This window comes from Hippocampus comes, unplaced genomic scaffold, assembly GCF_001891065.2.
Source record: "Hippocampus comes isolate QL1 unplaced genomic scaffold, H_comes_QL1_v1.1 scaffold41, whole genome shotgun sequence".
In the NCBI taxonomy this organism is placed as follows: domain Eukaryota; kingdom Metazoa; phylum Chordata; class Actinopteri; order Syngnathiformes; family Syngnathidae; genus Hippocampus; species Hippocampus comes.
Window position 1 is genome coordinate 4,351,695 of NW_017805153.1, and position 15,000 is coordinate 4,366,694.

General features: G+C 41.1%; 1 protein-coding gene across 2 annotated transcripts in view; it reads left to right on the plus strand.

Moving 5' to 3' along the window:
• The window catches only part of pcbp4 (poly(rC) binding protein 4), a 59,521-nt gene that overhangs the window by 8,811 nt on the left and 35,710 nt on the right, over nucleotides 1–15,000 (plus strand). For both annotated transcript variants that reach the window (XM_019868591.1, XM_019868592.1), the window contains exon 2: nucleotides 14,401–14,569. In XM_019868591.1, coding sequence (XP_019724150.1) covers nucleotides 14,462–14,569 — 108 coding nt within the window. In that variant the 5' untranslated portion in view covers nucleotides 14,401–14,461. The remainder of the gene's footprint in view (nucleotides 1–14,400; nucleotides 14,570–15,000) is intronic.

Below are 15,000 nucleotides of genomic sequence, written 5' to 3' on the forward strand. Positions count from 1 at the left end.
CAACGTCAGTGACTCTGGGTCTGGAAGTACTCAGCAGATAACGACTGGCATCCAGAATAAGCCAGAAGGCAAAGTACACACATAAGAATTCTTTGAATCATAAAAGATGTTTTGTTTTGTTTTGTTTTTTTTTTGGTACTGTGACAGAATAAAGATTTTAACAGTTTTGGTTGTATTGAGTTGTGTGTACTGTGCTTCGATATCAACACGTTAGAGAACCACAAAAATTAAGATTCCATCCAACCATCGATCTCGTGACAAAATCCTCCGTGCCGGAAATGTTGAGTGATCCAACATGATCTCTCAAAAACAAAGAACAGAAACTTAATTAACGGGAGAAATCCACTCTTAACACACCTCAGCCAGAAGGATAACTTTATAGGACAATTTCAAAAGACATCAAATACACTAGCCAGGCGTTTGACGTCCTTGGTCAGGAGAGGGAAACATCGGGACAAATCCAGCCCGACTGTCTTGATTTGTGTACCCTGCCTAAGGCTCAGACCACGCCACTGACTGTGGGTCTGGAAGCACTCAGGAGATAACGAATGACATCCCAGAATAACCCATAAGGTTTGTTATCTGCACGCTTGTGTCGTTTCACCAAGACGGGCTCAGGAAGAAACAGATTTAATTAATGGTAAGCCAGATGAGAGTCACTGCATGAACTCTCGATGAGCGGGGGCTTCACTTCGAGTGTGGGCATTCAAGGATATTCCTTGCGTCAAAATATTGCTGCAGCCTGACAGAAGCAGAAACCGATGGCGCAGGATTGACTGCCATTTAGTGTGTCCATTATCGTACTGTTCATTAGCCATCTTGGATCCACTCACTGCTAAGTATGCGGATTGAGCCCATGCAGAGGTCGGGCTGCGTCACTGACAGCCCGGCGTGACTACGAGGTGTAATGACAGGAAGGAAGTATTGATCCGCCCAACGTGGAGGAGATAAGGTAGTCTTTGCAAATGCAGTCATTTGAAGAATCTCGAGCTTCTGGGCTGTCAACACGCGGCTAAAAAAAGGAACGACAGTTGCAACAACAGTGAGAAATCTTTTCTTGTCGAGATAAGAGAGTGGAGGGCATGAGGGAGAAATTGAGGAGCCTTATCTAACTTGACAGTGCTCTATATTTATAAGCTCCGGCACACTTTTACTATAGGGGGGGATGTGATCAAGTGTCTATTTAGCATAAGTTCACACCATTTGAAATCGTATGTTATTGAATAGACCAATGATTCTCAAAGAAGGGCACAAGTACCACTGGGGTAGGCCGGCTCCCTTTAGTGGAACGTGACAGAACCACTGAATTAATGAAATCAAACTTGTGTCTTAAAGTTTTTATTAATCCAGTATTGTATATTTTTTCAATGTAGTTTTATTGGCAGTGTTCAATGAGCGCAAGTTTTGAGCACTTTTATTTTTGGAAGCGAACGTGAACGGAGCGTAGTACATTTTTGCTTTGTGAATACAGATACTTGTGGAAACAAACAAACTGCGAACGCTTTTTGATGTCAGTTTCTGTGGGGCCGGCGGTAAAAGGCAAAATGGCGGCGCCCTGAGACTGATGAAAACGGATGGATTAATCTGATTAATTCTTATTCCATGAACCCAATTTTCATCAGAATACCGTCTTTTGAGTTGTGGGGACATATAGACCAAAAGCTTATGAATTGACAAAGTCTGAAATGAAGGGCATTTTTGCTACCATTATAGTTTCAGTTAGTTTTTTTTTTTTTTTTTTTTTTTTAATATAAACGCATGATGTAATTTCAGTTAGTTGTTGTTGTTTTTTAATGATATTAACAAAAATGTCTATTCAATTACAGTTTTCGTGTTACTTGTTAACCATAATAACCTTGGAACAGCACTTGAACAAATTTGGCCTTTTCAACGTAATGGTTATTATAAACACAAGACGCTCATTTAGCTGAATTAGATTAAAATCAGCGACAAAATGTTATATATATCCTTTGCTGTTGCTGCAAGTAATATTACACAGAGAGAGTGTTTCAAACAGCATCAGGCACAGGGAGCAGCAAGCAGTCACAGGGTCTCCGGAGGGCCTTGCGGCTGACACGCGCTTCGCTTTGACATGGTTATACTTCAACTCGAAATGAAGCCAAGGTCTGATCAGGAGGATGGGCCCCTGCCCGCCAAGGACTGACCCCTCCCATTACATGTGACACAGCCTCGACAGACGCTATTAGAGATGAAGCACTGCTCTTTTCATTTCAAGCGTCTCCCGTTTCACAGCTCTTCACATCCCGGCTCATTGGAGAGATTATGGTACTTTTCCCTTTCGACAGCGTCGTTAAGTCTTAGGAGATTTAATGGTTGCGCATTTGGATATGTGTATGGGTAGATTTAGGTTATGTACTATATGTAGAATGTATGCATATTTATGTTTTGTATGTTTGGCTATAAAAAAAATGAGACCAAGAGAAATCATTTCAAATTGTGTTCCACCGACTTAAAAATTTGACATTGTTTCACTGGACTGTAACACGTTTTCCACATGTGTTTAGAAGATTTCAAGTTTGTTTCTGCAAACACTACTCATCACCCAAAGAACAACAGACCTGCAGTGATGCGTGGTAGTAGCAGTATTATGCTTTGGGGCTGCTTGTCTTTGGGTGCACCTGGGCCCTGGCGCAACGTGGAGGAAATATGAGCAGATTGGGTTAGCAGAAAACGTTCAGGCTTCTGATGGAAACAAAAAAAGCTTCATAGAAGATCGGGACTTTATTTGGGGATGAAGGGCACTTGAAATAGATGTAGGTGTGTGTGCTGACTTCCAATTAATGAGTTTGAATGTAAGTGGTTAATTACAAATTAAAAAACATTTTTGCAGGAGTTCATTTTTAGTTCCCTGATTTACATCAAAAATTAAATGAGTTGTACTGGTAGCAGGTCACTTTCATTTCCGCTTTGGAATTGATTTATCTTGGACATTTAAAAAATGTTTGATAAAAAGTTAGCATTCAATTATGGGTGTGTCGACTTTTGTATATCCACTGTAGGTTTTTTTGGATCACACTTCTTAAATTTTCATTTCTTTGTTTTGTGTTGCACGTTTGAAATAAATTTCAGTCAATCTAAATCTAAATATGCAAATAGGTATGGTGTATGCATGAAAACTCATATCCTGGTGGCCGTTTGATACCAGGCCGGTAATAAATAAGAATTTCGAGATCCGCCTTAAAAATGCCACATGCACATCTCCGATTCCAACCTTCTGGATGAATCCTGGCTGGCATTGCAGCCTCCGCGAGATTCAAGCTTATCCAGACATACCGTTTGGATTGTTCGTCAAAAGGAAATCTCGCTCATTTGATCAAGTAACGTCTGTATGAAGTCAGACCTGTCAGCATTTCAGATAAGTCCGCTGTGCGAGTGAGCTCATTGGCACATTCTCCAAGGTATAGGCAGGACTCGCCAATGTCAGTCAAATTTGTTAACGTGTGTGTGTACCCTTGTGTGTCAGCTGTGTGCATGCGCGTTTGCACTCGGGGGATCTCATTTAAATTTGAGCAAGACAACAGCAACTAACGTCTGCCCGTAAAGCCGAGCACAAAACTACTCATGGAATTCTCATTTGCTTTCTCTTTTTATGGTTGTTTTTGTCTCCATCACTGTCGAAGTCGCAGGGGAAGATGCTCTCATTGTGTCATTTCACATATGCAAACCGAGCTTTCGGCTGCAACAACAGAAACGTCTTTAAGGTTTGCTCGAAAACTTTGACAATCAGCAAAAAGTATTCATGACTCTGAACTTTGCGTGCCAGGCCAGCAAAAAAAAATTTCATCTCAAATGCACCCAAAAACTGGATTCAGGCAACCTTTCTTCAAGTGGCCCAGTTCCGATTATTTCTCTCCCTTGATCGTATTAACCTCATAGCCCTGTGAGCAAAAATAAACCAATACGTCCAATCGGATATCTTCGAAATCAAGCGCCACTGAAATGTGGATCAACCTAATTCACTGACATGAGTGACTAACAAAATAAATCCCATATTTCAAAATAAACCAAAGTCAATGACTTATCTATTTCGAATATGATTGTATAGCAACTAAATGATGTGTTAACTAAATTATTCAAATATAAATGTTCATTCCCCAAGTAATCTTTTTCATAATACAGAGCAGAGAGAAATAAACATAATCACTTTCAATGACAATGTGTAGTTAAACGCAGATCAGGTACTACATGACCGCGACTGTAAACAAGAATATTGGCTGCACTGAGTAGCAACCCAGCAATAATTACATGACAAAGGATTTTAAAATAGCATTGAATTAAACTAAATATCAGCAAACTGACACAAAGCTGTACCGAGCGCCTACAACACAGATCCATCCTCACCAAAACTGCAAATTAGTTCCACCGCCCCAAAAAAATAAAAATAAAAAAGTATTTTTTCATTCGCAAGATGCCACTTCAGAGGTGACATGGATCGCAGTTTGGGCTCAAAACAATTAACGAAAGCTGCTATCAGCACATTTCGTGGTAAAATTAAAAAAAAACAAACAGAATCCGAAGACCTAATTAGCAACTTTTCCAGACCGTCATAAAAAAACGTGGCTCATCACATGGTGCATTTGGGAACGGTGCGAGCGACAGGTCTTGCAAAACCCCGGAGTTGCCGGTCAGCTTTCGAGGAGTTCAAGTATAATTTGCAGTGGCGGCCCCACTCCAGTAGTTAGCGCGCCAACCTCACAGTGCAGAGGTACCAGGTTCAATTCCAGCTCTGGCCTCCCTATGTGGAGTTTGCATGTTCTCCCCAGGCCTGCGTGGGTTTTCTCCGGGTACTCCGCTTTCCTCCCACATCAAAAAACATGCACGGCAAGCTGATTGAACACTCTAAATTGTCCCTCGGTGTGAGTGTGAGCGCGGATGTTGTTCGTCTCTGTGTGCCCTGCGATTGGCTGGCAACCGGTTCAGGGTGTCTCCCGCCTACTGCCCAAGGACGGCTGGGATAGGCTCCAGAACCCCCCGCAACCCTTGTGAGGAGAAAGTGGATCGGAAAATGGATGGATGGATAATTTGCAGTTGCCTGAAAGTGTTGTCACCGTTGTTATTCAAGCATCTCCACATCCAGCGCTGACATACCCAGGAGATACACAGTACGTCCTGCTGGTGATATGCTATCGGCATGTAACGCGGCAGAGACCTTTTATGAGTATTGATGCTATACAGAGGTAGAGTATAATGCTGACATCATTCGGACACTTTATTGCTTTAACTTTGGGGCGTAAACCTGACAGCGATGACAGTGAAATCAAATCAACTCACTTGACACTTAAACAGCAGCTTGGCAAATGGTGAACATTTTGTCAAAAAAAAAAAAAAAGAGCTTTCAAGTTGTTTACCGGCACTCCCGGTTGAAGTTTACTGTCATACCAAACAGAAAATACAGATAATTACCCTTTGTGTATTTTAAACAAGCACAAAGCTTTGCCTTCGGAAAGTCTACTTAATGCTTTTTTGAAACCAAACAGTGGGCAACACCTACAAACAGATTCTTAGGCGTCCAAATATAATTATTCGAACGGAGTCACTTGTAGTTGTTATGAAACTATTCTTCTTCATTTGTGTGGGCGTGACCTTATTGTAGTGCCTCCAAGTGGCCAAGGTGGGCACACTGTAAGGAGCGGCAAAATGAACCGATTGTTTGATTCTTCACATTTCATTTATTCTTATTCTTATTTTTATTTTATAAAGGACGACATTATAGAGTGCTATTTCTCCTTATTGAAAACACAAAAATATTTTTTTCTTCGAAGGAGACCAAAACCGATTGGAAGCATTCTAAATTACTGCCGTTGGGAGAGACATTTACGATTGTGTTCATGCAACAAATTCAAACAACACATTCTTATCTCACAGCAGCACTGTATTGCTGTCAGTGGATCCCTAGTCTTCTTCTTCTCCTTTCGGCACGTCCCTACTCAGGGGTCACCACAGCGAGTCAGTAATTTCCATCCGCCCCTGTAAACCGTCCTACCAACTCGCATGGTCGTCTTGGCAAAAGTTTTACGCCGGATGCCATTCCTGACGCAACCCTCCCCATTTCTCCGGGCTTGGGACCGACACTGGGGAACAGTGCACCCCCAGGGGAGGGCACTGCCCCCAAGCGGCTGGGTTTGTCAGTGGATCCCTAGTATTTCACATAATATTGAGGGGAAAAAAATTCTTCATTACTGGCTTATTAATATGCTTCCAATGTTTGTTCGCTGCCGTGCTATTGCTTTCATCTCAATACTGACGTGTGCTAAATGTAGTATATTCAGTAGTTCAGTATTTGTAAGCACAGTTGGACATGTAACACTTGAACGTAGAAGTAAAACGACATCAATCAGATGCAGTATATTATTGCATGTCGTGCCCAACTAGTCTCAGTGCAACACACAGTGATGCTTGAAAAATACCTCTAAATGAATGAATTGAAAGTTCAGAGAGCACGAACTGTCTGCCATTGTGGTCGCGTGTGCTATTTCTGGATGACCGTTTGTGTAACGCACATGTGCTAAGTTGGTCCACCAGAGGTTTTTGCTTACCAGTCGGCTAATCAAAGCAGGATATGAGTAAATATATTGCAACTAGCTTCATCAAAAGCTGTCCCACTTGTCACGTGGGCGTGCGTGAACACCGCCAACATTTATAGCAACAATGGTGGATTATTGCGCTGCGTTGCTGCTGCTCCTGAGCATGATATTACTTTTACGGCAACATCTTCTGCTTCTCACCGTCAGCAACAAGTGCCGATAGCTAGAAGTACACAACACATGGCCTTAAATCCACCAGAAGGGTAACCAGGAGAAAGGTTTTGGGTACGATTCAGCATTTGGGTGTGGACAGACACATTTCTTGAGTCGATCTCATGTTGATTGGGAAACTTTTTCAAATAAGAAAAACATCAGCTCCCGTTTTAGTTGAATTTGATCACAGGACATCACACATTTCAAATGCAATTCGGTCAAAGGTGATACGTTTTGACATATGAGAAAGGTGTTGCTGGAATTTTCTTTGAAGTAATCACTTCAGAGCAGAGAAAATAATGGAGTCGAAGAAATGTGATTTCACTGGAAAGGGCAGCAAACATAAATTATGCAGAGCGAGCATCTTCACTCATTATATTGCTTATATGCCTCTATGGCCTAATTCTTTCATCAGTTAATTATTTTCGAATGTTTTTCCACTTGGAAAATGTTCTCTGTTGCAAAGCTAAATGCTGAAAGACAAAGTGTTGTCAAACCATCTAAAATTTTGGCTGTAACTGTTTGCTGTTTAAGCTTTGTTTTGTTTTAAGTGACCCAAAAATGAATTGATTTTATTCATTATAGATTGTGGAACTCAATTGGACGTTTCAGTTATTATCTGAACATTTTCTGTTGCACATCGGAATTAGCATTAGCCCTAAAAAAAAAAAAAAAAAAATCCATATTGGTCAAGCCCTGTTTTGACCACAAAAAAAAAGCATAAAATAATATGCTGTCAAAATTTGCTCGTGTCTTCATGACTGATCCCATGGAGAAAATATAGCCGACCAGCATGACTTGATGTTGGATCAAAGGTTCTCCGAATTGTATTTCCACTAGCTGCTTCCTGTGTGCATCATAGTGTGTGAATTGTTGGCTTCTTTCATCCCAACAGCTGAAGGTATGCACTTTATTTGTGTATGTGACGGTAGTGGGTTTGGGATTTGCGCGGGCATGTGCGTGAATGGTCTTTCACCTTGTGCCGTCGCCATCGCACGTGTACTCACGTTGACACCATGTCACGTAATGCTCTGCATGTGGCGACACCCTGGGGACACCCCGCCTGTTCACCAAACAAACACTCTATATGGCCGATCTCCTTTAAGTTCTATATGCAGAGGGGAACCCTGAGAGCGTCTTTTACCATACTTGTCAGGACTGTGCATTTGGTACAAGCCTGCCCGCTCAGTCATCTCTTTGACGCCAGGGACGTGTTTGTCTCGGAACAGGTGTGGGCTGTGGAGTCCTCAGACAAAGCAGTTGTAAAAGTTCCTTTGAATCTTGGCAGTTTCTTTGCTATGGATGTTCCAGAAAGTAAATGTAACGGAAGAAAAACCAGCTCTTGGTGCAACTTTGATGAGGCCGTTTCTCAGTATTAATCACTAAAGGAGATCCAGTTCAACACTTTTACTTGGATAAATTCAGTAGCCTTTAGCATACCTAACGATCATGCATATAAACTCTAAAGTCACACCTTAAGGTAAAACTAGTCCTATGCAATACAGAAAACATTGTCTACCCAGTATAGCATTGTGCGTGTGTGTACTCACGCGCACACACACACACACACGCACGCACGCACACACGCACGCACGCACACACACACACACACACACACACACACACACACACACACACACACACACACACACACACGCACGTTAAGCTATCTGGTTCAAGTTTTTGTTGCGTTATCAACAAAGTAGTACATCCAGCTTTGAAGGAATACTGTAAAGTACAAAGAATTACAGTGCTTCAAGTAATATTAAGTATTCCAACTATATACTGTATATCCAACTGTTAAGGCCAAATTTTTACTTTGTACAGCTATATCAAACATCGTGGCTGGTGAATGGACAATACCTTGTTATATTCAAACTTTTATTTTGAAATCCAGTACAGTATATTTTTTACTTTTCAAGTACAGTAGATCTAAACACAATTCAGTTTTAACTTTTAAGAAGAGGAAAAGCAAGTTATGCATGTTCTTTAGTTAAGCACAAAGAAAGTTAAGCATATATCTTTAATAATTCTTAATAACTGTTTAGTTTTAAAATATATTGTCAAGCAACTTTTTAACTTTCATGTGTCATATATTTGAAATGAATAATTATTGGAGTTCAGTGTTTTTCTTTTCCCGTACTTTAGACTTTTGTTCATATTCAAACTGTGCATAATGTTACAGTCGCTTACAAGAAATTATATATTATAAATACATTATTTTAGGAGTTTTAGATGAACACTTATGCCTACTACACTACTGTGTTTTCATTTTGAGCTATTGTGATGATACTTGACGAGTTATGTATTTTTTCAGGTGGTGAAAAGAGATTGAGATTGACTGACTTAAATGTATTGTTAATCAAACTTATGATGCATATTCATCATTAGAATTCAAATCTTATCTGTTGTGCTGCGTAAAATGGAGATCACATGATATGCACACAACAAAAGGAGGCTGACAGACTTTATGTTGCCTTGATTTCTAGTATGAAGAGATGTTGTTTTCCGGAAGCTGCGTCTGGTTTCTCCTCATCTCTGGAATATGTCAGGACGCATTGGTGGTGACTCGTTACAGCGACGCTACAGTCTCGGCTTTTCTAATTCTCTTTTCTAATTGAGAACAATGAGGCTCTGTTCATTGTGGAATGCTGCTGCCGCTGCTTAAGATTTTATAAATGAGGAGTTCAGATGCTCGCCGCCCTCGTCCGGACACAAAGCGCATGGTTTGTTGTCAACCCACAGAGCTGTACATGCTGATTACTGCAATCATTAACCTTAACGTTATAAATCACTTATGTATGAGCCATGGCCTTTTGGTGCCTAAGCATAATGAAGTTAACCCACGTATTGCACAAATGTGCTTGCTCAGAACATGTGTGTTAATCACACATGGCCTCAAGATAAATTCATGATCACTCGGCCTCCTATCTGTAGCCCAGCAGCCGGCAAATGTTCCCATCGAGCCCGTGACCTAAGTTTGAAATAAATGAAAACTACACGGGGATGGACTTTTGACTGTCACAAGTCCGAGCGTCTCTCTTGAAAAAGCGCAGCACGATTAATTTGCCGCGATTTAATCCATCAAAACGACTCGTCGCCGCGTTTACTGCTTACCGATAAATTGGCACGCCACGCTGTCCCGTGGAGGAATAAACACACACACACAGGCAGTCGAGCTTTATGACATCTTAAGAGGGATGTGTGCGGGCATCTGAGCGTGTCTCCGCGCGCTTCAAGTGCATAAATAAACCAACGGAGCCGTAATGGCCTTGTGCACTAAGCAAAAGCAATAAAGCGGCCTACAACGCGTCTCCCGGGAGTTGGATCTCATCTCAAATAATGCCCATTTATTAAACATGATCTCCTCACATCGCTCACTGCATCTACTGACGGCATTCCGATTTATGAAGCGCGCGCGCACACACCAGAGCATGTGCAGCAAAGTCAGCAGAGGACCAGTTTGCTCAGGATATGCTCGGCAAACAAGTGACCTTGATTAGGCCGACAAGACAGCTTACTGTTACCGAGTGTCATTAAATTGCCAATAAAATCCACTGCCTCTCATTTTAGTGCTATTGAATGGATTGCCTTGAAATGGAGTACAGTCATACTATATTCCCAAAGGACAAAACCTCCACTCCCTATTGTGCTTCTCTGAATTACTTTCCTTCAAATACCGCTGAACCGACAGCACAAAGAAACAATGGGCCTGATTCGCCGACAGTTGTTACAAACAAGTCCGTGTTGTTCGCATTCTGTCAGCTTTTTTTTGTCAAATATGTTACGAAAGGGCGAGTGTGCAATTTGCACTGACCCGTTACCCTGGAAAAGCATCGGATTCAAGGCACAAAAGACAGCTGATTTTTTTTTTTTTTTTCACAGACCCTATTTTTGAGGTACAATTGTCAACTCATGAGGACTGAACAAACAAATGCCCACTTAAACAACTTTTCAACATGCGTTAAGCCGGATTTATGAAAAGTTCTTCAACAGTATAGCGGTTTGTGCCGGTGTTAGCGTATCGATTTACATGTTAATTCCTGGTGGAGATTGAAAAATGATGCGAGATGAGAGGAATTGGCTTCGAGGCACAGTCCACCAGGCGAAGAAATTCTTCTGCTTCAGCACTGTTTTAAAATTAAGAAAAGAACAAAAAGTAAATTGCATGCAAACTACATTTTGAAGAAAGTAAAGAAATAAGCTGGAGAAGTACTTCAATGTCATTTGGAGTCTGAAAATATCAGCAACCAGGAGCGACTTCTTGGGTACTGATTAAAGCGAACGGCTAGCAGTTTGACTCACACCCTTCAAATAAACTACCTGAAAGACCTTTACTCATACGGTGCAATTAATTATGCCCGATAATTCACTGAATAACAGTAAAGACATTTCTTTTTTCTAATTTAGCATTTTCTTTTAAATGCCGCCTTGGTTTTAAGCAGTATTTGTGAATGCCTCCCTTGCTGAAACAGCCATGCTTCAAGTCCTCTTTTCAAAAAGTCATCCATACATCCATTTCCAGCACTGCGTATCCTGAACAGGGTTGCACGGGGGTGCTGTAGCCTATCCCAGCAGGCAGAAGGCAGATTACATCCTGAACTGGTCGCCAGTCAGTCTCAGGACACATATAGAGACAAACAACCATTCACACCCGCATCCACCCCGTCACTGAGTGGGAACCGAGCCTATGCTGCCCGCACACAAGTCCGGCGAGTGTACCACGACACCATCAGCGACTCAAATAGTTATTAAAGATTTAAAATTTTGAGCCATAATCGTCAAGAAAATTGAGAAAAAGAATTTAATGGCAGTCCAATGCAAATGTCGTCTGAGCAACAAGATTTAGAGTGAGAAAAATCCTAAAAAAATGAATCGATTTTAGCACAGCTTTGTTGATCGAACCCCAGAGCAAATGGCTGAGGCCCACTGGAATACACTTCTTATGGTAAAGACAAAACTGCATCATGTTACAGCAACCATGTGAGGTGCACAATTTATATGAGTTGCCCTCCCGATTCTGCAGATGTAAGTGCATGAATGAGGCTAACTCCTCATTCAACCAGGGGTGTCAAACTCGTTTTTGATCTTCGTCTTCCCTCGGAGGGGCCGTTACGACAGTGAAACAGAATAAATGTTTCACCATCTCATTGTATTATTACTTGTAAACAGCAAATTGATGCATTACTACCTTTGAAATCACTCAAGCCAACCATTTGTTTGTTGGTATTGTTCAAGTGAGTGTAAACAGGGTAACACAATGATTGCAGATATGTACCGGTAGGTTTTCACGGAAAAGACATAGCAAGCAATCGGAGAAAAATCCTATCCCAAAAATGTTATTACAGTAGCATCTTCAAAAAACATTGTGAAAGGTCATTTGAGACACACGACTGTGAAGACATGTTGGCGATAAAAGTGTAATAATATCACTTTAGAATATTTTTTTTCTGAGAAACAATTACCTTTTGAATTATAGCGACTGCCAATCATTTAAACACTCATATCAGTAGAATGAATGCGTTTCAAAATGAAATTCAGTGGGGAATGGCTTTACCATTATTGATCAAATTCCATTTAAAAGACACCAGTGGTTCTTCTTGCTAATTATCAATGTTAATCCATGTGAAGTCACTGATCATGCTAATGCTATCTCTTGAGGATAAGCCGTTCAGATAATGGATGGATTTTCAATATCTATTTCTAAAATTCCATTCCGGTGTTTATATTTTCAAAAGAGAAATCAAAATGTACCATCGGTGGTGAGCTATTTTTAGAACAGGCCCACTGGCAACTCATATGGTCTTCCTTTGGGGTAATCTTGTGACCCCTGCTACAGATCATCTGATGGCAATGAACGCCTCAACGTAATAGAAGCAAAAACATGATAGGGTGTGTGGCAACAAAGGCTCCCATTGCTTTCTTCGCCTTAGACAACACATGCAACATTCCGCACACTGCCAATGCTCCTGCTCAATATCCTGTCCACATCGGGGGCTTCATTATGAATCTCCATCAGTATCAGTCAAAGTAAGAAGGAAGATATTTCATTTTGAATTCCAAAACCCACAATATGTAAATGTGTGTGCGCGCGCATATCTATCTATACATATTCACACAAAAGATTTGAAAGCAGACTAAATGGGAGACCTGGAAGTAAATTTGATCAAATAAAAACAGATGCTTCCTTGTGATATAACCTGATCATTGATGCTAAAGGCAAACCTCTCCAAATATAGAAAATCTGTAAATTTTACTGATTGTTTGGCGCGGGCGGGTGTTCGACTGGTTAGCGCATCGGCCTCACAGGAAAGAGGTGCAGGGTTCGATTCCGTCTCCGGCCTCCCTGTGTGGAGTTTGCATGTTCTCCCCGGGCCTGCGTGGGTTTTCTCTGGGTACTCCGGTTTCCTCCCACATTCCCAAAACATGCATGGCAGGCTGATTGAACACTAAAAATTGTCCCTAGGTGTGAGTGTGAGCGCGAACGGTTGTACGTCTATGTAAGCCCTGCGAATGGCTGGCAGCCAGTTCAGGGTGTCCCCCGCCTACTGCCCGAAGACGGCTGGGATAGGCTCCAGCAACCCCCGCGACCCTTGTGAGGAGGGTAGATGGATGGATGAGTGTTTAGATTTTTGGCAATCAATATCCTTTGAAAGGTAATCATTTCTGTCAGAAAAAAAAACGGTTCTAAAGTGGTATTCTTCACAATCTTAAGGCCAAACTTTCTTGACCATTATATGTCTCAAATAACATTTCATTATTTGCAGCAAGTTTTCTGAAATGACTGAATAGGATTTTTGCCGATTGCTTTACATGTCTTTCCCATGAGAAATAAATCAAATGCACCTGAGAGCTCATTTTAAGTTTTGCTCCCATGGTTGCTGTGAAGTCGAATTTGTTTTTACCGCTGTGCAAGAAGTCTTTTTCAGAGAGGCCAACAATGTTGTGTTGTATTGAATACATTTGTTCAGAAATAAAAGTTGGCATTTGTAATGAGTGAAGTTGTTTAGTTGACATTTGAAGTGGACCGCCATGTAATTAGTTTATTTTCTTGTATGAAGAACACACAAGGAATTTGTCTCCAATAGCAGTAGTCCAGGCTACACTAGTATCATCAATCACAAGCAATTGCGATAAACAGATCTCTTGAGTGTCTTTCCTATTATGGCCTAAAATAATGTATTCATCAGTAACTTTTGTTTTCAATTGTTTGTGTGTGTGTGTGTGTGTGTGTGTGTGTGTGTGTGTGTGTGTGTGTGCATTTTATATATATATATGGGCGGCCCGCCCGGTGGTCGAGTGGTTAGCGCATCGACCTCACAGTGCAGAGGTCGTGGGCCTCCCTGTGTGGAGTTTGCACGTGTGTGTGTGTGTGTGTGTGTGTGTGTGTGTGTGTGTGTGTGTGTGTGTGTGTGTGTGTGTGTGTGTGTGTGTGTGTGTGTGTTAGTTTAAATGTATGAAAATGACCCATTTATTTTCACTAATGATAATATGCATGATAATATTCATTCATTTATTGCCACCTTACGAAATGACTATTTTCTAATACTTGAAACTAAAGGATACCTGCAAATACTTGTTTTTGCATGCATGCTCGCATTCTGAGTGGATGAAGGTTGAATTAATTTTCCCTTCTTTTCAGAGCAGCACTGAGCGAGCGACGGCCTTGGTTTGAGTGCGTGACCAGCGAATGAGCCTTGTTCATGCGTCTCCCTGCGTGCCACTCCCACATCACTATGAACTGTGAGCAGGATTTTGGAGACGGGGGCTTGGGAGTGACCCTCACATTGCGACTGCTCATGCATGGAAAGGTAAAAAGGCCGCCTGCTTCATGTCACGTGCTGCACAATTTCCATCTGCCGCATGAATTATACACAATCGTTTGAAAGAAATCACACACAATTAAACTGTTGTGCTGGCTTGAGTTTTTCGAGGGGAAATTAGGCCACCGAGCACTTTGGTCTTAAAGACGACAAACATGATATGAAACATCATAAGCAGCGTTATAATAGTTTGAGATTTTTAATTATGGTTAGTTTTTATTTTAGTTTGACATCTAATCCTGTTCATCTGTGTTTGACATTGAAGTTGACTTGACTCAGTTAGTATGTTAGTTTTTATTAGTGTTTCAGAAACCGTTTGTTTTAGTTTACTGCTACTATATATATATATATATATATATATATATATATATATATATCTTATATATATATATATATATGCATTATTTGCCTGAAAAAAG